The sequence below is a fragment of the Lissotriton helveticus genome, chromosome 10, assembly GCF_964261635.1.
Source record: "Lissotriton helveticus chromosome 10, aLisHel1.1, whole genome shotgun sequence".
Taxonomy (NCBI): Eukaryota; Metazoa; Chordata; class Amphibia; order Caudata; family Salamandridae; genus Lissotriton; species Lissotriton helveticus.
This window is the reverse complement of record NC_136071.1, coordinates 1160365689-1160388887: the sequence shown is the minus strand read 5'-3', so window position 1 is coordinate 1160388887 and position 23199 is coordinate 1160365689. Positions and strand designations below refer to the sequence as shown.

General features: G+C 44.7%; 1 protein-coding gene across 1 annotated transcript; it reads left to right on the top strand.

Moving 5' to 3' along the window:
* The first annotated feature begins 7695 nt into the window (after positions 1–7695).
* LOC144785662 (cis-aconitate decarboxylase-like) lies at positions 7696–22642 on the top strand. Its single transcript, XM_078664461.1, has 5 exons — positions 7696–7710; positions 10415–10576; positions 13200–13292; positions 13895–14100; positions 21663–22642. Exons 1-5 carry the CDS (start codon positions 7696–7698, stop codon positions 22582–22584), a joined length of 1398 nt encoding a protein of 465 aa, XP_078520587.1. The 3' UTR covers positions 22585–22642.
* Positions 22643–23199: the final 557 nt, after the last annotated feature.

Here is a 23199-nt window from a genome sequence, read left to right as displayed (position 1 = left end):
CACTCAAAATACATCTTTCAACGAACTCATCCATGCACCCTAACTTTCTGTTTTCAGCAATCAAAATCCACCAATCACTGTTACTGCTTCATTAACACAGAAACTCCACAGTTTTTTTCATTTTAAACTCTTATTTTTTCAACTGCCATTTCATTGCCACACTTCATCTGACTGCAGCAGAACCTTCTCTCGCCATGTTTTCTGTCTGGATTGTTGGACATAGTTACATCTATTGGGCTCAGAGGTACGCTGAAAACAGGAATTTACCTAACCTCAATTTACAAGATGTGGAAATTAAGTGGTTTGGCCACAGAGGATTAAAATGTCACAAATTGATACCATTCGTGAAAACCTTTATGCATTTGCCAAAACCTGACCTGTTAATTGTGCACTGTGGAGGTAATGACTTGGGCACTTTGACTGGGGTAGGTCTGGAAATGCTTTTAAAGGACACCTTTGAGCAATTGATGGCACTTTTTCCTCAGACTGCCTTGGTATATTCAAATATATGCCAAAGACAGAAATGGAGGTGGTCGAACCAATTTTGCCCACAAATTGAGAAGTCCAGGAAGCATGTAAACAAATCTGTTTCAGCTTACATGAGAGACCATGGAATGGGCTCCTTGTACAACAATAACTTGCGTTACTACATGCAAGATATCTACAGAGGAGATGGAGTTCACTTCTCAGATGAGGGCAACAGAATTTTCATTCTGAATTTAAGACTGTGCATTGGTACCTACTTATAAGTACCTAAATGTACCATAAACCCAAAAGCTCTTCTCAGAGCTACCCTACATCTGATCACTCACAATTATTATTTTACTCTAACTTTTTTCACTAATTTTCAAGAAAGTACGCTCCCCAGAACGCTTCCCGGTTCGCGAACCGGGCGCTCCCCACGCAAAAGAACTAAAAAAACGATATATTTTTTTTTTGCCCTGCGAGGCCCTTTAAAGCCTCCACATCAAACCTAGGGGGTCAGGGAGGACCTACTATGCCCCCTTATGGTCATTTGCCCCTTCGCTTTGGCCTCCTCTTCTCTCTCGATCCTACCGAGAGACAAGATGGCGGCCGCTACGGACTGTTTGCAATGTTTACAGACGCCGAAGAACCAATCAGCTTCGCAAAGCTCCGTAACGCAAAAAGTACGCGAAGCGGAGCGCTGTTACAGATATATATCTTTTTTTGAACGTTAATTTCTCAAAATCCACTGGAGCACATATATTGAGACCTAGCAAAGGCACATCGGGCTACCAGTACCTACAATTTCCCCAAGTTTCGTGCAAATCCATTCAGCCGTTCGATTATTATTATTTTTATTTTTTTTTGCCCCGCGGGGCCCTTTTAAAACCTCCACATCAAACCTAGGGGGTCAGGGAGGATCTACTATGCCCACTTATGGTCATTTGACCCTTCGCTTTGGCCTCCTCTTGTCTCTCGATCCTACCGAGAGACAAGATGGCGGCCGCTACGGACTGTTTGGAATGTTTACAGACGCCGGAGAACCAATCAGCTTCGCTTCACAAAGCTCCGTAACGCGAAAAGTCCGCGAACCGGAGCGCTGCCCGGTCCGCTGTTACAGATATATATCTTTTTTTGAACGTTAATTTCTCAAAATCCACTGGAGCACATATATTGAGACCTACAAAAGGCACATCGGGCTACCAGTCCCTACAATTTTGCCAAGTTTTGTGCAAATCCATTCAGCCGTTCGGGCTAAAAGTGAGGCCAACCGCCCTATGGAAAACTCAATGTTAAAAACACGTTTTGGGACCCCCCTTTTTTCTCGGCCCCCCCTTGACGAAACCCCCCCAAATTTTCAGGGGCTGCTCAGAAACAAAATGTTCCATTTTCCAGAAAATTTCAGCCAATTCCGTCCACAAACGCCAAAGTTATTAGACATAGAATTTTCAAAAATCCCATAGAGAAAAAATCCTAACTATATATACCTACTGGCGACCGCCAGTAGGTAATATATGTTTATAGGGATAACTCTAATCACTAGTATAGGCAGTAGACCTTTGTACTCTCTACCATTCCTATGTGACTCTTAGAGTATATCCATTTGTATCTCCTCCTTGTAAGACTTTACATCTTGTGCATTTGCAATTTTTTTTCTGTTTGTATCCTTTATGTAACGCATGTAATCCTAAATCCTTATGTTTTTCAACTGGTTCTTATGTAAAGTGCTCTGACACCTTCGGGTAAAGTTCGCGCTATATAAAATTGCACAAATAAATAAATAAATAAGGTCCGTGGGCCTGGCGGCACGCAGTTGTTGTCTATGCGTCTGCGCGCCACGGTGCTGCGGTCTTAAGGGTGGGGGCGGCCTCGTGACTAATGCCAATATTGTCATGCGCATTGTAAAAGAGCACGTGACTTAGTACTGGTACTGCAGTGACTTAGAAGAAGCCAGAAGGGTGCGGCCGCCGTGGTACTAAAAACAGTACTAGCCCCTGCCTGGCCTTGCCCAGTATCAGTCGCCCTGTCTTCTGTGGCCCGCCCCAGCGCTCGCCTTCAAAGGAAAGCTGCAGGCTAACCAGCCAGGCATAAGGTGAGCAACGAGCGTGCGAAACTCGAGTATGTCGTGTGATCAAAACGATGGTACACCTGTTTTAGAGAGAGGCGCAGATTGCAGAAGGGAGATGGCGGGAACGGACCGTTAAGGAAATATTCATTTTAGCACTGGCAGGGGCCGGGCTGGATGTCTGAGATGATGGGGGGGAGTGGGGGGGGGGGGGGGGATGTGGTAAATATATAACCGACCGAAGCAGAAAGCGATGGGTGTCAGGATCAGTTATGTGTTCACTGGGGGAGGGAGTGCTGTCCTGATGGGCCTGCAGAATGCCGTATAAACGTTGCCCACAACACTCTAGGACCTATTTTAGAATCGATTCATTTCACTATTTCCAGTTTCCACATAGCTCGAGCGATGCATAGTCTTCTTTGTAGTCTTTCCTTGTCCTAGGCATCTGGGACTTGAGCACCACCTGCCTGCTTCTAGCTCACCAGTTCCACGCATGTGCCTCTTGATAGCTGAGCACTCTGTAACTGAGGGCATGTGCCATCCTGGTTCTATCTGTTTCCTTTGCCAGCTGGGCACTATTTTTCTCTACCTGTTGGCAACGCGTGCTAGAACAACAGAATAGTAGGTGTGGCACCTTCAGCCAGTCGTCGTTTTTTCATAAATGAGGCCCTTGTTGTTTAGGCCTCATTCCTTTGCATATGTGGTACTGCCTCTTGTTGCCTGTGAGTTCATCCGGTATTAATTTAGTGTGCTCCTTGGGGTGATTTACCTTAATTTCTGTTTACCTCGGTCCTGAACTGTAAAAGTGTTATACAAGTGCTCTGTTCTGTCCTTCGAGACCAGCCGAGAGGCGCGAATGTGAGCGAGACAAATTACCAGTGGCTAATCTCTATTCAAACAGTCAACCCATCTATCACAGGTGTGTTTTTCTCAGTCAGACACCCATGAGTCCCATCGCTTGCAGTGTCACAGGGCTCGAGCTGCACCTCGCTGAAGTGGCCACACAATGCCTTCTGAGGTGTGGGGCTCCATGTGTTCCTTCCTGCTCGTGTGGCCTAACAGTTCAGGGTGCACTGCAGCCTTCTTATTAGAGTAGGGCAGGGCTGATTTTCATAGGGCTGGTCCCTGTTTGCAGTGGCACAGTGGGGAAAACCATCATGCACTGGAGTGTGGTCTAAAGTATTTAACAGTGACTGAGCATTCAAGCATGCCACTCCTCACATTTTAACTTTTCTCAGTGGGATGCCCTGCCTATGACATGTATGCCCAGTCAAGGTTGGGCATGCACCTAGCTCACTATCCCACAGGACCCAATCGGTACCTTACTAACAATCCAAAACAGGCCAAAGCTGATCTGAGTTTGCTTGTGATCCATTGGAGCATGGATGTGGTCTGGTCTACCAGTTTAGGTTGGACTGTTCCTGTTGGATCGAGGCTGATTTGCATATGATTGGACTCCGTATTTAGTGGCACAGTGAGAATAAAATAATAAACTGAAATATCACTCAGAGTAATTAGCAGTGACTAAGATTAAGTCACACGTATCACTTTTCTCTTTTTTTTCAGAAAGTTCAGGATTTTTATCTCAGGACTTGTAAAACCATAGCGCAATGCAACCACACAGCCATAGCAATGGCAAGTGCCCGTTTCACAAATTCTATGCACCATACCTTAATTTTCACCTTGCCATACCATGTTGTCAAGCAAGATGTGGGCATTAGGCAGCGATGCAACTTGTCTAGGTCTGCATCTACCCTACTCTATGCCAGTTTGCTAATCTCCTCTGATTGGGCCACGTTAGTACTTGTTGTTTAGTCTCATTTTCTGTGCAGCCTGCTTTTGCTTGTTGATAATTATTCCGTTGTTTCCTCTCCAAGATCTCAAGCGATTGAGCTGTCATTTCTCTGATCTCCACCAGTATCTCCATAAAAATGGAGGAGGAAGCAAATGTATGACGTGTATTTTTGATGGCAAAAACACTATAGCTCAACAGTAACAGCATAACAACTGTTTAAGACACAAATAGGTGCCTCCTCTTTAATACAGCCCATAAGGCACACATGAAACATGCTCCATGGTCCTATTTAATACACCCTCTCTCCAGTGCTTAGGTAAATACTTTCATAATATTGAATCCACTGCTCAAATGTTTTCAATAGGGGAAGCCAGTCAGAATCCTCTAATTAGTAAACCGTTGTACATTACATTTTGCTGCATGAGCCCAAATGTAGTTTAATTTAGCAGCATAAAATGTTGCAAATCCATTGAACAAAACCCCAAGCGCAAATGAGTTATAGCTAATATTGCTTCTATTGATGCAGCATTCTTCAGCGCTTCCCCTCATGTTACCTTTTTATGTGTAGCGAGAGAGACAGTGGAGATAGACAGTGGAGAGAGAGAGACAGTGGAGAGAGACAGTGGAGAGAGAGAGTGGAGAGAGAGAGTGGCGAGAGTGGAGAGAGTGGAGAGATTGGAGAGAGAGAGAGTGGAGAGAGAGTAGAGAGAGAGTGGGGAGAGAGTGGAGAGTGAGGAAGAGAGAGAGAGAGTGGAGAGAGAGAGAGTGGAGAGAGAGTGGAGAGAGAGTAGAGTGAGAAGAGAGAGTGGAGAGAGAGAGAGTGGAGAGAGAGTAGAGCGAGTGGAGAGAGAGTGGAGGTAGACAGTGGAGGGAGAGAGTGGAGATAGAGTAGAGCGAGCCAGAGAGTGGGGAGAGAGTAGAGAGAGAGAAAGTGGAGAGAGAGACAGTGGAGAGAGAGACAGTGAATATAGATTGGACAGGGTTGAGAGAGAGAATGGAGAGAGAGAGATATAATGGAGAGAGAGTAGAGACTGACTGACTCAGAGACTGAATACTGACTGACCGAGAGACTGACTGGCTGAGAAACTGACTGAGAGAGAGAGAGAGACTGACTGACTGACAGAAAGAGAGAGATAGAGAGACTGACAGACTGACTGAGAGAGACTGAATGACAGGGAGAGAGAGACTGGCTCACTGAGAGATAGAGAGGGAGAGAGAGACATTGGAGAGAGAGAGCGAGAGAGTGGAGAGAGAGAGAGAGTTGAGAGAGAGAGAGAGAGCGGAGAGAGAGTGGCGAGAGAGTGGAGAGAGAGAGAGAGGAGAGAGAGAGAGTGAAGAGAGCGAGAGAGTGGAGAGAGAGAGAGTGGAGAGAGAGAGAGAGTAGAGAGAGAGAAGGGAGAGAGAGAGTGGAGAGACAGTGGAGGGAGACAGTGGAGGGAGACAGTGGGGAGAGAGAGAGAGAGAGAGTGGAGAGAGAGTAGAGAGAGAGACAGTGGAGAGAGAGACAGTGGAGAGAGAGACAGTGGAGATAGATTGGACAGAGTTGAGAGAGAGAATAGAGAGATAGAGTGGAGAGAGAGTAGAGACTGACTGACTCAGAGACTGAATACTGACTGACCGAGAGACTGTCTGGCTGAGAAACTGAATGAGAGTGAGAGAGAGACTGACTGACTGAGAGAGGACTGACAGACTGACAGAAAGAGAGAGATAGAGAGACTGACAGACTGACTGACTGAGAGAGACTGACTGACTGAGAGAGACTGAATGACAGAGAGAGAGACTGACTGAGAGCGAGAGACTGACTGAGAGAGAGAGACCTACTCACTGAGAGAGAGAGAGAGAGAGAGAGAGAGAGAGACTGTGATGGAATTGGGGTCACAGTGTGTATGAAGCTATGCAATGCCTCTTATGATTGCTTTGTCTACTAATAAAAATGTATTATCAAAATTTGATCTTTGTAGTTACATCTGCTTTTGAAATACTGCATTGTCACCTTGTCTAATGTTTTAAAACGAAAACAAGAAGGAGCAGTGGATGCACTTTTGTCAAAACTGAACGATGAGTGGGCCCGATGTTGCATATCATGACAGGAGTCTGCACCAGGAAACCCACCTAAAATTGGGCAAACTTCCCCGGCGTACTGATGGCAGGGACCCTGTAATGAATGAACCACCACCTATGGTAGCCTGCGGGCAGACTAAGCCCAACCTTTAACTCCACCATCCAGTGTTACTTATAACGGCTGGATTGGTGACAGTGGCGTAACAATAGCCCCGCATCCCCTGCAGTATGGCGGGTCGCTGGCCTGAGAGCTCTAGACTGGCACGGAAGATGGGAGGGGGGCCCCCTCCATGTAGTTTGCAGGGGGGCCCCCTCAAGTTTCGTTACGCCACTGCGGCACATATGCGTGATGCATCTGTGCCATGAAGGCGGCACATTGCTGGAGTTGCGTCGCAAGTTCGACGCAGCTCCAGCAATGCTCTGGGGGGCCCTATTTTTAAAATGCTGCGTCAATCCTTACGGCTGCTTCAAGCAGGCGAAGGGTTTTGACGCAGCATGGGCCCAAAAGTGACTAAGTGAAATCTTGTAGATTTCACTCAGCCACATTTAGGAGGCGTTCCTGCGCCGGAACGCCCCCCCTCCCCCTGTGCAGAAATGCCACCATCTGGCGCAGGGCTTTACAACGTAATGCATCTCCCAGTTGCGTCACGTTGTAAATACCCAGCAGCATGGCGCATATTTTGCGCTGCCTCTGCGTCACAAAAGTGACACAATGGTGGTGTTAAAGAGGCGCTTGTAAATCTGCCCAACTGTATCTTCAGGATGAGTTCGAGCTGGATAAAACTGCAAAAAACACAAAGCCTAAGGTTACTTCTCAGGAAACGTATTCTCACACTGTGGCAGCGAAAGTCATTTGCAGCTTTAAGGAACAGGCAGAGTGGAGATGCAGGGGCTCTAGAACGGGTAAAAAAACATCAAAGCCTCGTTATCATGTGGCAGTGGTCTGCAAACTTTTTAATGTCGCGCCCCCCAGTGGGGGAAACAAATCATCTGCCCCCCCCCCCTCTCAGAATTTCAACAAATGTAGCTGTCCCTGCACTTTGGGCGATACTAAGTGAAAATTAATACAAATCTGTGCTCGGAAACAGGTCAGGGGAATCAGCTGCTGCTCACAGCAGGAGCGGGGGCTGCTAGATTGCGAGATCATCTGGCCCCCACTCGGAGCGTGGATAATGGTCTCTTTATCGTCCACCAGCTTTCTGTGTTTTGTGTCCCTCTCATTGAGCCATCTGGGAAGCTATGGGCACCAGAGAGCCGCCGGGCTGTACCACTGAGGACTCGCCTTATTTACCAAGAAAAAACACAGCTCATGCTGGCCACAACTGTGAAAGGAGTGGGGTTACCTCGGAGGAGTCGTGGTGGGGGCGGCAAGCAGTGCTGGGGGAAGAGATAAAATTACGGGTGGGAACGGTGCACAAAGTAATGAAACTGCCTTAAATTTGAAACTGCTGAACAGCGACCTCCGAACGAGAGGTGGTGGTGGGGGGGCAGGCTCAGTGTTATGAGGAGGTTGGGCAAGCTGTGTTGTGGGAGGGGGTAGGTGTGGATGAGTGGGGACCAGGGGCGGCTGGTGACATTTGAAAGTGGTGAGGCGTAAACTGATTTGCATACTGCACCGTAGAGAGCAAGCGTAGCGAGCGAGCCCGAAACCCATAACGGGGGTTCGGGGTGGTTGAAAAGATAACAATTTATTTTTGAAACACTAGGGTAATCAAACAACGACTGTGCGCTTTATTACTTGTCACGGTGTGTCCAGGCTTAGTAGGGCTACGCCCCTACGCCCCAATGGATGCACCGCGGCTGGTGGGGACACTGTGACGGGAGCTAAGTGATGTGAGCGAATGGTGCACAAAGTAAATAGAACTGGCTTACATTTGAAACTCCGAGCAGCCGTTTTGAAGAAAGGAGATTAAGGTGGGGATGGCTCAGGGTTGTGAGGGACTGGGGGAGGCTGGGGAGAGTAGGTGATGGAGATGACAGCTATAAACGTCAGATTCAAGAAATGAAAACAGCGCTGTGTGCTCGAGAGAAGAAGGCTAAAGAAAAGAACCTGCGAGGGGTGGGAGGAGTTGTGGGGGTGGTCGAGCCCCAGGGAGAAGAGATTCAGTGAAGTTCAGTCAGCATCGTGCATACGCCCACGAGCAGAGGCCTAAGACAAGAGGCTGCGAGGGGTGGGAGGAGGGGTTCTGGAGAGGGAGACAAAGGAGATTAAAAGCACTGAAGGCAGAGTTGTGCGCCAGTGAGCAGCGAGGAAAGGGTTAAAGAACAAGCATTGAGCATTGACTATTGAATTGCTAATGGCAATGCATGTGGGCACGCGGGAGGAGGGGGGTGGCGAGTAGGCATCAGACTGCGGGAAGGGGGCATGGAAAGAAAGTAGTCTGTGCTGTGAAGGGGCCAGTAGCTATGGAAGGATACAAATGACTGACATGACTGTCATGGGGAGGGACCAACAAGTTTAAAAGCAATCGGAAGGCAGCATTTTTAACCTAAGCCAATGAAGAAGATGGTCCGGAGAGTGGGCGGATTTTCCACGAAGCTTCCACACTATAGTGTATACTGCATGCCTCGCAAAGCGATGGTAGCGCTATTGCGCTGCAACGCTAGCGATACCTAAAAAGCAACCAAATACATGATTGCGAAACATACAATTCTGGTCAGACAGGCCTTACTAACACGTCCAAGTATCCACAGTGTGACTATTAGAAGTGTGGGATTGAAGAATATTTAGAGTCCCTCCCCTTTTGACACCTTCTCACAGCCAGGAAATAAATGACAAAATATGCTAATGATGGCCCATTACAGAGCGGCTTGGTGGCGCTCATTTTTTTCAGCTTTAAAAAAAGTATTGTTATCAGCACAATGCTTCTTTTGGTCAGAGCCTGGCGCCCCCCTGCGTTCATTTGAGGCCCCCCTAAGGGGGCCCGCCCCCCAGTTTGAAAACCCCTGATGTAAGGTCTATTAAAGACCTGTTAAATGCTCGGGTGCGGCTGCGATTAGACACCAGACCAGCCAACCCACAGCAGCTCAAGAACTGTCTGTCTGTGTGGTGCAGCTGTCTCGGCCTGGGCTAACACACAAGACGGGGGGAGGATGAAGCCCTTTGAGCCCTATGGGTGTTGTGCGGCCGGAGGGGATTTGACTGACGACCAAGAAGGAAAATTAAATAAACAATTCGTTTTTCCTCATCGTCGTCTATCGAATTCCTCCCCCCCACACCTTGCTCCACCACTCTTACCTACACGGGCCGCTACTGGGAAATTTTCCTAGGGTTTGTTAAACATTCTGTGTCCTAGGGTTTTTTAAATGTTCCCTGTCCTAGGGTTTATTAAATGTTCTCTGTCCTAGGGTTTGTTGAATGTACCCTGTCCTAGGGTTTATTAAATGTTCTGTGTCCTTGGGTTTCTTAAATGTTCCGAATCGAAGGGTTTGTTAAATGTTCTATGTGCTAGAGTTTGTATAGTGATTTGGGATCTAGGGTTTGGTAAATGTTCTGTGTTGTAGGATTTGTTAAATGTTCCTTCTTGTAGGGTTTGTTACATATCCTGTATCCACGGGTTTGTTAAATGGTCTGTGTCCCAAAGTTTGTTAAATGTTCTATGTCCTAGAGATTGGTAAATGATTTGTGATATAGGGTTTGTTAAATATCTGCGTCCTAGGGTTTGTTAAATGTTCCATGCCATAGGTTTTGTTAAATGTCCATGTCTTAGGGTTTGTTAAATATCCTGTGTTCATGTGTTTGTTAAATGTTCTGTGTCCTAAGGTTTGTTAAACGTTTTGTGTCCTAGAATTTTGTAAATTATTTGTGATAAAGGGTTTGTTATATGTTCCAGTGTGTCCCAACCTGACGTAGGTCTTCGTTCAGCATCGTCTCCATGTCCGCGTGATGCTGACTGAGATCCGCTTGAGCTCGATCTCTTTCTGGTCCAGATCCGCTGGAATTCTTCTCTTACTCTACCCTGGTGAGCAGTAGTTCTGATCCTCTCTCTTCTTCTTGTGCAGCGCTGGAAGTCTCCCCCCTGGAGAAGACGGTCACCAGCAGCTTTGCTTCTTTTATCCATGGAGCCCAGTTGGATCACCTGTCCCAAGTGGTTCGACACCGCAGCAAGCGCATGATCCTGGACAGCATCGGAGTTGGACTGGTGGGAAGCACAACGCATGTGTTCAACATCGCCCTGCGATACTGCCAGGTAAGATGAGGTCTGGAACACACCAGACAAAGCTCCATGGAGCAATCATCCCTTTAAAGGGAACCCCTAGACCACAGGAGGCCAACAACACCCTGAGATCCCACAATGTGTGATTAGGCCTAGACCAATCGATGGGGTATTGTGTGAAGTTTTTTGGGAGACCCAGGACAGTCCCGCAAATTTTAACAATCAAAGCCTGGTATCACTTTTGTCTTTAGGCTTAACCCTACTACTGAACACAAAACTAAATACAGAAAACTCGGCACAAAAAACACCCCTTTAGCACTTCATCCCATTGGTAGCAAAGTTGTGCAGTTTCAAGACTTACGCAAGGAGGTGGTGTGGGACTGGCATTCAAAACTCAATGAAACGTCTAATAGTAATCATTAGATTCATGCCAGCCAGTGTTTTTACTCAAAGAGAAAAAGTGCTTTACCTTAATCACACAACATAATACTGTACACAAAATAGTAGAGTGCAAGGCAAACATGGTACACAATAATTAATATAACAATTTCTGTTTGAGGAAACTAGTGATTTCCAGTCCTAAGACATTGTGTGATCTCCTCAGTGTGAACTCTGGCCCACTGCCCTATCAAGAAATAGGTTAGTGCAAGTCTTTTGCCTCCTCCCATTTTTGGGTTCTTCTCCCCATCTACCACTCCTCACCAGAAGCATGGCTAGGTTTGTGGCAGCGTCTATCATTTTCAACCCTGTGCAAAGCACTACGCTACGCTCGCGTAGTTTGCAAAGTGTGCGCTACTGCGCACTACGCGAACTGCACGTAGCACAGTGCAAACACGCATAGCGTGGCGTAGAGTAGTGCAGCGGTCATTTTTTGCATGCTCGCAGTCCTCAATGTCAAGTGGGCAAGCAAAATGACATCCCGGCGAGACTTTTTCCTTGTTCGCGATCAGCAACATCAAGTTGCCTATCGCGAGCGTGGAAAATAAACCTCCTGGCGAGATTCTCAACGCGGGGAGGTCAGGTTTCTCATTGCGAGTGGTCGCGTATGATTGCGACCGCTCGCGATGAGAAACTACCAGTCCGCGTTGAGAAAACTGCAGCTCGAGTAAAAATCTACTCGAGCGGCTGTAAAAGATAGCGCGCACTGTGCAAGATGCCGTTTTCAATGATTGCACAGTGCGGACAAGCATCCGGCACTGTGCAATCATTGCAAACAGCACACTATGCACTTTGCAGTTCGTGTAGTGCTACGCTTAGTGCAAAGTGCACTTTGCGTAGCTAAGCGTAGTGCTACTTCGCCAACTATGCCCAGGCTTTATTCATTTTCCCAAACCACAGTTCTGTTAATGCTCTACTCTTACACTGTAGGAGTCAGTGAGCTCTTCCCCTCGAGGCAGCATCTCCAGGCAGATTTGTAGAACATCCAGGGTCTGGTTCTCGAACCTGGCAAAGAGGTGTGTTAGCAGTCAATGATGACAATCCTCGAGCACAGAAAAGTTTCTCATGACCACTGATGTGAAACCCAAGCATTCTGGTAGAGCAATCCTTCAACACTGGCTAGTAGGGTCTACCCAATACTTGCTCCAAGTTTGAAGATAGTTTGTGCATTCCGTAAGTCAAGGGTTTCAGGCAGTTCAGGACTTTTGCACATTCCTCCTAGACATGTGCATATAGTCATTGCCTCAAATAGTGCAAGATAAAAGACGCCACAAATGAATGCAACTAAATACTCAATCATGTGTTAATGCATTAAGTCATATCTGTTTACCATTAGGGTGGGTGTTTGCTATGTAAGTGTACCCAAATTCTATTATGCAGGAGAAATTAGACTTCAATAAAAGCAGCAACACCCAACTAAAGGCAGGCGAGATGTTTCAGTTGAATATTTAGCTGAGATATTACTAAGTAAGGGAAATCAGATATTAATTCAACTAACCGGCCATGGGTCAACAATTTCACAACCAGTTTCTGCCACTACGTGATCTATAGACAAAAACGTAATGGCAACTACATCCTGGGCAATACCGTGTATGTTTGATGTTCAATTAACTGGTTATGGGTCACCAGTTTCATGTAATGCTCCAGTCTGCCTCCGTGTGATCCATTGACAAAAACTTACTGCCAAGGATAGACCAGCTGTCGTCTACATCCCGGGCAATACCACATGCAAAGTTACGCACAATTACTTCTGTGTTTGAGGTTCTACAGATTAGACTTCAGAGTTAGACAACCTTGTACCATCAGACAACAAAGGTCCCAACAAGCCTAGGTTGGTGAATATGCCAATGGTATTTGGTTTGTAGGATAAAGATATATTTAATCTATCTTTGATATGTTTAACATGTTTTCCTGCTCCTTACAATGGGAGGTAAAGACACCTGTAGGGTTGAGAAGGATGGGTTAGAATGTTCTCCGCACCCATGGTTGGGAAGAGTTTAGCGCTTGGTGCATCTTGCGGGATAGTGTCTGTGCACTTTAAGGAGTAAACCTTGCACTGGGATAGGTTTCCTCCTACGTACCCTGTGGGCTTGTACTGTCCTGTGCACGACTCATGTAGGGGTATCTATATTCCCAAGTGGCTCCTGATAAACCCCACAGAATGTATACGTTGGTGCATTGTCCCCTCATAAGAGTATCTCTCTTTCTCCTCTAACAGGACCTGTATCCCTCTTCTGCAACCAGCTCTGTTTACGGACGACGTGGACTGCGGCTCTCCCCCACTCTGGCTGCGTACACCAATGGAGTGGCGGTAAGGCACCGGGCAGCTGCCTCTCATTCAATCTATTGATTAATCCTTGAATCTGTGAGTACTGTCAGTGCAACTCCTAGTCTGAGGGTGAGGGTGGGGATCAGGCAGCTTTACACTTTGACTGAATCCAGAATCCTGATTCACATCAATATGGTTTAACACCAAAATAGCCTCCCAGGTGTGATCTTTGAGATTCGAGGATGAACAAGCACAATCAATGGACTTAGTTCTCTGTTGTGCGGCTTCTCTAAAGGAGTCTAAAAGGCGATTCCGTAGATTCTCTGTGAAATACTGGGTCCTGTTTTCTTGCTCCTCTGCCCTCTTTAGAGAGGGGTTCTCTCAGACAACAGCATAGCTGAATGTCCAATTGTGAACTATGGGATCATCTCCCTTCTTTAATATGTTTCTATAGGGCGGAAGAATAGTCAATCTTCTGAATGACATCATGTCTCCTTCTCCTTCTGTACAGAGCTCCTATTGGTCAATGCAATTGTCGCTCTGCTGATTGGCAGACCTTGGATCCTCCCTCTTCAGTACTGGGCAGCAGGGCTGACTCTGAACATTCTTTAAAGGTCCCTTAACTCTCTCTCCTCTCTTCACAGACTCACGCTATGGACTTTGATGACACCTGGCACCCTGCCACCCACCCCTCGGGTGCCCTGCTGCCTGCCCTCTTGGCTACTTCTCAGATGCTGCCTGTGGGTTCAAGGCCCAGCGGTGCCGACCTCCTGCTGGCATTTAACGTGGGCATCGAGGTGCAAGGAAGACTCATGAGGTTCTCCAGTGAGGCCAGCAACATCCCAAAGAGGTACGGTAATGCTCACCAAGACGATGTATGAATCGAGGAGATATGTGCAATGCTAACAGAGGGCTTTTAAATCGAGGACCTATGTGTCATGCACCCAAATGGTATTTACATTTCAAGCAGTTATCCATGGTGTCTACAGATGGCATTTAGATACAGAGGGTGCATGCATGAAGCCCACAGAGTGTGCCTAAGTAACCAGGACATATATATAATAACCACAGAGGATGTCAATATATTTAACTCACATGTATGATGCCGTCAAAGGACAGCAGCATCATCAGAGGGCACATATAATGCCCACAGAAGGTACCACTGGCTCAGTGGGATGACCACGGTGGGCATTTATATCCCTAAAAGAACGTGTGATGAGCACAAAGGGCTGCAATGCTGCCAAGGGGTGCATTTGATGTTCCCCAGACACCAAGAACATGTCCTTGATGCACGTATGATGACGACCAAATAACACCTGCAAATGGCTCTTAGTAGATTGTAAACATTTTATGGTCTCAATGTGCCAATACCGCACTATATCATTGTCTGACTTTACTGCATGATATACCTAGCATTTCATATTACATATCTGACATTGCTGTAATTCCTTAGAAATAAATGTCTCAAGATAACCTGCATTGGCCACTGGTCACAGTGCATTAATCTCTGTTAACTACCCACCTCACATGCAAGACACATAATGAAGGCAAAGGGCAACTAAAAGCAGTTAATACTTGAAAGCACCTTAACAGGAAAGCTATTAGTAACAGTCTTCTCTAATGCCACATGTCAGATAGATAACCACCCCCTGTCCCCTTCTGGGTGATGTTTCCACTTCGCCTCTGACTGAGAAGATGGATAAACAAAAGTAGGGAGAATCAGAATACGCTTTATTCGATTTAAGAAGTATTAAACCATAAAAGCAGAATACATTAAAAAAAGTTACATCATATTAATTTAAATTAAAAAAAATACAGTAGTCAATGCTAACATGCTTCGCATTCTGATTGTCAATCTTATCATTTCATCTGTGGTGCAAATACCTCATTTTATCAGTCAGTCAGAATCAGAATCAGAAAGTACTTTATTCGGTTAAAAAATCATTAACCATGAAAGTAACAACATGAACAACATACTACATAAAGAAGCTAACTGAAAATACACATAATCATTATATTTCATTTACACTAATAGTTTTCCTTAATTTCAAAACATATTTAAAATAGTTTAAAAGAACCACAACAGTAAAAACAGTATCCATTCTCTGACATTCTAGAAAAGCTAGACGACATCTTTTTAAATTCATGTCTTTAAGAAAGGGGATTAAAAGTTTCCGGCGAGGAATGACATAAAATTTACAAAAGAATAAAATGTGAATGTCGGATTGGCACAAGAAATCATCACAGGGACAGGTTGATAAAGTCTGCGACCATAAATTCATCTTTGGGAAGGACAGAAGTCTAAAAACAAGATTCAATCTAAAGCGGGTTAAAAGAAATCGATCGTGGTTTGACATCAACAGGGAAAAATAGGGCTGTATTTTTACTCCAGTCAGTATCAGGTTATGCAAAGCAACTGTCTTTTTACTGGCTTCTGCTCTTCTTCTTTTATCCTTGAGGTATTCCAGGCTCAGTTTTTTCAAAGATCTTCTGGGTATAGTTCCCATAGATAATGGATCCTCATAGTATTTGCAGTGTCCAATATCAAACATAAATTGCTTAATATATGCTAACCATTCGACATTGGCCGTATTTTCCATGTTCAAAATATCTTGTATCACAGCCCGGTTAACTACACATTCATTAATAGTCCATACCCTGTGCCACAAGAGAATGGGCTGTATTCTAATTAAGTCTGATAAATAAAGTAGACCCAACTCCACATGGCAAATGTAAGTTGAAACACTCTGCGGTACAGATAAAACATCCCGTATAAATTTGTTTTCAACAATTTGTAGTGGGTCAATATTAGAAAAACCCCAAAGTCCCGCACCATAAAGGGCTACGGATGTACATGTGGCATTATATATGGTCAAGATTTCTTTTATTGTTTTTTTCCCCAGCTTTTTCGAGAAAGTCTTGACAGCCATTATGGTTTTTTGGAACAAAAGAGTTCTAGCTTTTATAGCACTTAACCAACCCCCCCCGTTCATGAAACAAAATACCCAAATAGGGAAAAACCGAAATATTTTCCAAGGGAACGTTGTTTAAAAACATGCTTTTCGACTTTTTTCCAGATTTTGTTCATGGAGTATGTTTTACCACAGTTAATTTTCAGGTCTAAGCTCAACATGAACTTTTCAAAGGATACTAACAGTTTCTGTAAGGCCAAGGGGGTTCGAGCCATTAGAACGGCATCATCCGCATACATGAGCGCAGGGATCGACCTCTTCCCCACTCTAGGCATGTCCCTGCACTCCTGCAGGAGACGATGTTCAAGTCCATTGATGTAAAGAAGAAATAGGAACGGGGCCAGAACGCAACCCTGGCGTACTCCGCGCCCTACTCCAAATCTTCTAGTGCATTCACCCCCGCGGCCATATCGAACTGATGCGGTGGCACCTGAGTATAAATCTCTCAGGAAACAAATGATGGCATCTTCGACGCCTAACTCTTTCAAAATATCCCACAATTTAGTATGCGATACACAATCAAATGCCGAAGACAAATCAACGAACGTAAGATATAACCGTTCCCCTTTAACCCTAGTATATTTTTGTTGGATAATCATTAAGTTTAAACATTGTTCCACGGTTCCCAGACCTTTCTGGAAGCCGTACTGTAGGTCACTCAAAATTTCATTTTCCTCAGCCCAATTCTGGAGTCTTGCCAAAATGATTCTACCGAGAATTATAACATGCACAATTTTGTCTCTCACCCTTCTTGTAAATTGGCACGATTATCGAGGTAAACCAGGATGAATGCAGACCATTAGCTAGGGCGGCATTAAAAAGCTGTACCAAGATGGGACCCCAAATCTCTATGTTTGCTTTATATAAATCTGCAGGGATCCCATCTGGGCCAGCAGCCTTTCCACCCTTAGTTGCATTCAGCCCGATTAAGACTTCCTCCAGGGATATCACCAACTTTTCCTCACCCATTGCACTATTCACATGTTTAAAAATGTTTGTAGAACAAGGCGCATCCTGCGAGCTATATAAAGTTGAAAAGTGTTCCACCCATTCCTCTTCGGAATCACCGTCTCAATACGAGCCTTATGACTATCAAAGAGGAAAGGGGCGTTAACTGCCCTCCAAAAAGCGGATGCATCTTTAGACTGTGCAGCCTCGCAGAGTTCTTCAAGGGCCTCCTTTTTTATGGCATTTTTCCTATTTTTCAGGGCTTTATTATAAGTATTCCTTAACCCTCTTATTACTAAGTGATCCCGAGGAGACCTATGGATGGCATATTTCAAATCACTTAGTGCCCTGGTACAAGCGGTATCGAACCAGCTTTTAGTGCGCCTAGTCTTATTTCTTAGCTCCACCCACAGACTTTTCTTGATTTCAAGGGCTATTTTATCAAAGTGCTCTAAGATCTGAATGGAGCAAGACATCTCCCCTAGGCAAATAGAAAAACTATCTGAACAAGTATTTAACAATTTTGCCAAAAACTTTTCTGGCGTGACCTTGCCCCATTTTAGAGTATACCCATTTTGCCTACCCAGAATCAAATCAGAAGCTATATCTGGGGTGAGAATATGTTCAGAATGGTCATAAAAAGGATTCTCAACCTCTAATGATAAGGGCAGATGGTCACTTAAGGGCAACTCTAAGATCTTTAAACTATTGATCCTATTACTATAACTATTTGATACAAGAATAAAATCAATAGTGGACATGGCTCCTCTGCCAACAAATGTCGGTTGAAAAGAAGTGGGGTTCTGAGCTATTTCATTCACAAAACCCAAGTCATACATAAATACTAGTTCATTAAGTAAATCCCCGATCAAGGAATGTTCAAAGTGTGTTAGATTTATATCTTGTTCTAACATTAGGCCACAAATCCCCTTTTTTCCCCTTATACAGAGTGGACAGTTAAAATCTCCCCCCCATAAAATTACCATTTCCTTATTTAATTTATCTGTTTCATGTTGTATATTTTCCCCAAGTGATCTTAAGGTATTCAATATTTCATCTTTCGGGATATTGTTGTAAAAATTAATCAAAATTACAATAAATCCCTTTGTACATATGGTTATAAATTGATAGTAATTTGAATTAGATTTAAAAGATACTTTCTCATATTTAAGCTTATTCGAGAGAAATGTTATTAGGCCTCCCTGCGCACGGCCATGTAGACCACCCTCAGCTGAAGTAAAGAAGGTTCTGTACCCGCTTAAATACACAGGTTCTGTGGTCCACGTTTCTTGAAGGACCACGACATCCCGCTCATTTAGGATTATCTCCATTGTCTATCTTATTTTTTAAGCCTGCTACATTCCAAGATGGGAATGTGCAGGAATTCCCTTTTTTGTTACTTCCTTCCTCTTCCACCGTGGAAGTAACACAAGCTATCTCCTTACATGGGGGGCTTACTCTTCCACTGTTATCCCCGGCCTCTACCTTCTGGGCTATAACAGTATTAGGAGGAGGCTCCTCACCAGCACCAGAATTTATGTTTATGGTCGGTTCTGAAGATAAAGTTATTCGGCATCCCTCCCCTAAGGTGGACATTATAAGATTCTTTTTAGGTACAGTAACCTCTTCTAGACTCCGAGTGTTTGTCCGATCGGCAACCTTTTCATGTCAATCGACATAATCAAGGCCCGAAAATACATCGAATCTATTGTGAGTTGGAAGATTGTATGCTGGGCGCAAAAAGTCTCTATTCTCCCAGAAAAGGTTGTTATTCCTATAATCCATTCCAGGCGTAGTTGGGAAGAATTGCCTCCGATTAATACCAAACTGTGTCCCAGGTTGGGATAATGGATTGAAACCATATCCACGTTGGTTTGAGGAAAACCAATCCACAGGATGTCTTACTGTATCCCTATCTCCAGGGTTTTGTCCTGGACAATACGGATAGAAGTAACTAAGATAATGAGTAGAGATAGAGTCACTGCCTTTTGGCTCATACCAATCTCCTATATGGCGGACAGCTCTGTGGTCCTTGAAGTTTACAATAATAACATCCCCTTTCTTATCTTTGGGTCTAGAGCCCACCCAAACTGATCGCCTCACAATCAGGATTTCTCCATTAATATGCGCTGGGAGGGGTCTGTTATTGTATAACCAATGTGTTACTTTGTTTCTTAATGCATGGTGATCTTCCCTCGCATCCATAGGTAACTCGGGGACGCCTGCCATAACTATAGTGTAGGGGGCAGCTTCAGGCGGTAGGTCAACCGTTCTATTTTGGTACCGTTTTCTATTATAAGGATTTGCGATGCCATTCTCCTTAATGGCCTTAGATTGGGGTATCTGTGGCCTTTCTTCTACCAACATTTTCCCTCACCTTGGCCGCCTACTCTACTCACAGGTTTAATGTCAGGCTGCTTTTTTAACAGAGTAACAGATGGAGCACTTTTGGATATAGGGCCAGTCAATTTTATCCCTTCGTGAGCAGTTTTTGTGGGAGGGAGTGGGCAGGGTGATGCTGATTTAGGAGCAGTCACCATTGACAGAGGTAAACCACTAGATTTCATTAGATTCACCCCCTGTATCAGATCAGCTAGTAATTGTGTATTTCTCCCTACTTTTTCATCTAGCAGGTCAAATCTGGTATTAGACAAATTCATTTTTTCCAGCAGTGGCTGAATCAGGCCTTTTAACAAACTTTCTAATTTCACTAATAAACCAGTCTCACCGCAAGAACAAGAATCAGTTATCGATTGAGGTAAAATTGGGGGGGATGGTAAAGTCGCCGCATCAGTCACAACTGGAGTCGAACTCCTCTTCTGTACTTTAGCTTCCCTAGTCGGCATGGAACAACCCCCTCTTTTTTTAGTAATATTAGTAGTAATTTTCAGTGGTGACATCTGGGTTAAGTTAGTAAGTGGGGCAGGAGAAAATCTGGGGGAGTTAGATAGCCCTTCATCATCATAGGTACTACATAGGCTTGTGTGGTGTGGTTTCAAACAAACCGGTGTTGTTAATATGGAGATCTCAGTTGTGGAATAATCAGATACACCAATTTTATCCTCCCTTTTTTCTAAACTGGGAGACCTGGTTTCTTCCACGCTGCTATGTACATGTGATCCCAATGGGGCTGACCCTATATTGCCCACACAAGTACTTTTACTTATCATATTAACCACTTGTGAGCTTTTTCTAGGTGCTTGTGCTTGTACTTTGTGCATTAGCTTCCCCCTTCTCTTTCGTGTTTTTGCCTTTTTAAATATTCTTACAGGTGGGGTTTGATTTTGTTTTTCCACGATATCTGGATAGTCAGAAAGTTTTATAACATGGACCTGTGCAGTCGCAGTAACTACCTTACCACAGGGAATAGGAGGTTTTTTAGGCGAGGATATATCAATTAAAGGCGCCTCCTCCTGGGTCATTGAAAGATTCCCCTGGCCAAGAGAAGCACGTCTATTAGAGTTAATCTGAGTAATTTTTTGGATTAAATAATTATCAAATATCTTTATTCACTATATTTCCGTAGCATAAAAGTCCAGCCAATAAATACAAACACAATGCAAATACAATTAAATGTCAATGAATATGTCATATAAATCGATCCTACCCACCTTGTGTGCTGATTGATAACAGGCACATCACCAGTAACAAATCAGAAACAACAGTAAGAACTTCTCAACCCAGCATAAGAACTGATACTGCTATAAACATTACCTTGAGCGCAACAGCCTTATATTATTGCACGTTTCCTTCATTTTAAAATCTGCCAAATGAAAGAGGCCACGAGCAGCATGTTAGTGGGCTCTGTAGCTGTTGTAAGAACAGCAAGACAGCTCTGTACTTTCTAAAATTAACAACTTTAAAAAGTGGCACCTCATTTTATCATTTTTATTAACCATCTGATATTACAGCTATCATTAAAGGGTCTCTTTAGTAAATGATCTCACAATATATTTAACCTCCTGAACACGTTATCAAACAAAGGGACCTTCTGGGACCCTTACTGTCGGCCTCTGTTTATGATGGATGTATGATAGTACAACGCGATCATTTTGATCGCGGTACGTTACATTGCGGATTTTACAACGCAAGTCGTTACAACGACTTGCGTTTGAGGGCGCGGATTGAGGATTATTATGATTCTGTATTCCAACGACAGTCCACGTAAAAGTAGGGAGGGTGTTGGAATATAAAATTACAATATTCCTTAACCAACAGCGCCATCCATCGTAGTAACGACTTGCGTTGTAATGGCAGCGTGGTAAAGGTCATGCAGTGTAAACACCGCGTGTAAACGACATTTACCTTTAATGATGTTTAAGATTGGGTAAGAGAATACTTGTTCTAAGATGGTTCCTTTACTATTCCACCTCTAATGTTACTGCCGTACGTCATTACATGCCTGTCATGAACTAGTCGTGTTTTTACTCTTCACATTAATCACATTACTTCACTTGGCATAAATGTCTCATTTTTCTCTGTCCCCTTCCAGGTTTCACCCTCCCTCTGTGGTTGGCACCATGGGCAGTGCTGCTGCGATAGCCAAGCTCCTTTCTTTGAAAGAAGACCAATGTGCCCACGCTCTGGCAATTGCCACTTCCCTGGCAGGGGCACCCATGGCCAATGCCGCAACCCTTGCCAAGCCTCTATACATTGGCAATGCCACCCGTCTTGGGATGGAAGCAGCGCTTCTAGCTGCCCGTGGGATGGAGGCCAACCCCCTCATCTTGGATGATGTTCCCGGCTGCTCAGGGTTCAGCGCTTTCTATGGTAACTACCAGCCCTCACCCCTGGAAATGCCAGGTGAAGACTATAGTTTCCTCCTGGAGAAACAAGACATCGCCTTTAAGAGGTTCCCTGCACACTTGGGCATGCACTGGGTCGCAGACGCAGCCATGTCAGTAAGGAACCGACTCGTCAATCTCATGGGTTGCGTCAATCCCTCCGCCATCCAGAGAATTCGTCTGAGGGTCCCAGTGTCTAAGTACATCAACAGGCCCTTCCCTGAGTCAGAACACCAGGCCCGACACTCCTTCCAGTTCAATGCGTGCACAGCCCTCCTGGACGGAGAACTGGGCATCTCTTCTTTCAAGGAGGACAACCTCATGAGACCTGGTCTGATCAACCTGCTGGAGAAGGTCGTGCTGGAGCATCCGGAAGACAATGAAGCCAACTTTGACAAGATGTACGGAGAGGTGGTTCTTCTGCTGGAGGACGGGACTCTCCTGTCGGGGCGGTGTGATACCTTCTATGGGCACTGGAGGAAGCCCCTCAGCCAAAACTCGCTGCATGAGAAGTTCCGCTCCAATGCTCTCCATGTGCTGCACCAAGACCAGGCTGAGGACATCATTGAGATGGTGGAGGATATAGAGTGCCTGGAAGACAGCTCCAGTCTGGCCTCCTCCCTGCAATAGGCAGCTGTCAATCAGAAATATATGCAACAACTGTCTTTGCCCTGAACTGTATCCCTTTCAATGCCAGCAGTGAGGTCCATTAATTCTGGGTTCCTGGGAAATGTGCAAAATATGTTGTTAAACATTCTTGTGTGAATTATGACAGGACTGTCATAGAAAGATATTTACCATTTCAGAGTGGCCCCAAACAGATGAACCATACAGATCCCTGGCTCCTTGTAAATTCTCATTCGGGGGACAGTCTGATGCTGGTTCTGGGTTGACTCCTTCAGAGTAATTAGTTTTGAACTAAAGGATTTATAATTCAGTGCACTGCTGCTTTTAGAAGCAATTATGTATTTTCTATTAAGTATATTTATTTTTCAATAATAGTGTGATTGGCTACTGTAATGTAACTTTCAATGTTAATATTGTCTGTCATTATTGTGTAGTTCGACTCAGGGCATTGGCTGGTCCAAGGCTTGTATTTTTGTAAATCATGCTGTCCTATTTATTGAGAAGGTCTAACCCATGTGCCATGTGAAGGCACTTAGTCCTGTTTAATTGAGTAATGAACAAATGAAGAATTTCCAAATGAGGATGCTCATCACTGCTTGAAACCAACTGACCCTGCTA

Coding starts and splice junctions, on each gene's coding strand:
- LOC144785662 (XM_078664461.1), top strand. Junction 10,577..13,199: donor TCGCCCTGCGATACTGCCAG/GTAAGATGAGGT, acceptor CTCCTCTAACAG/GACCTGTATCCCTCTTCTGC. Junction 14,101..21,662: donor GCCAGCAACATCCCAAAGAG/GTACGGTAATGC, acceptor GTCCCCTTCCAG/GTTTCACCCTCCCTCTGTGG.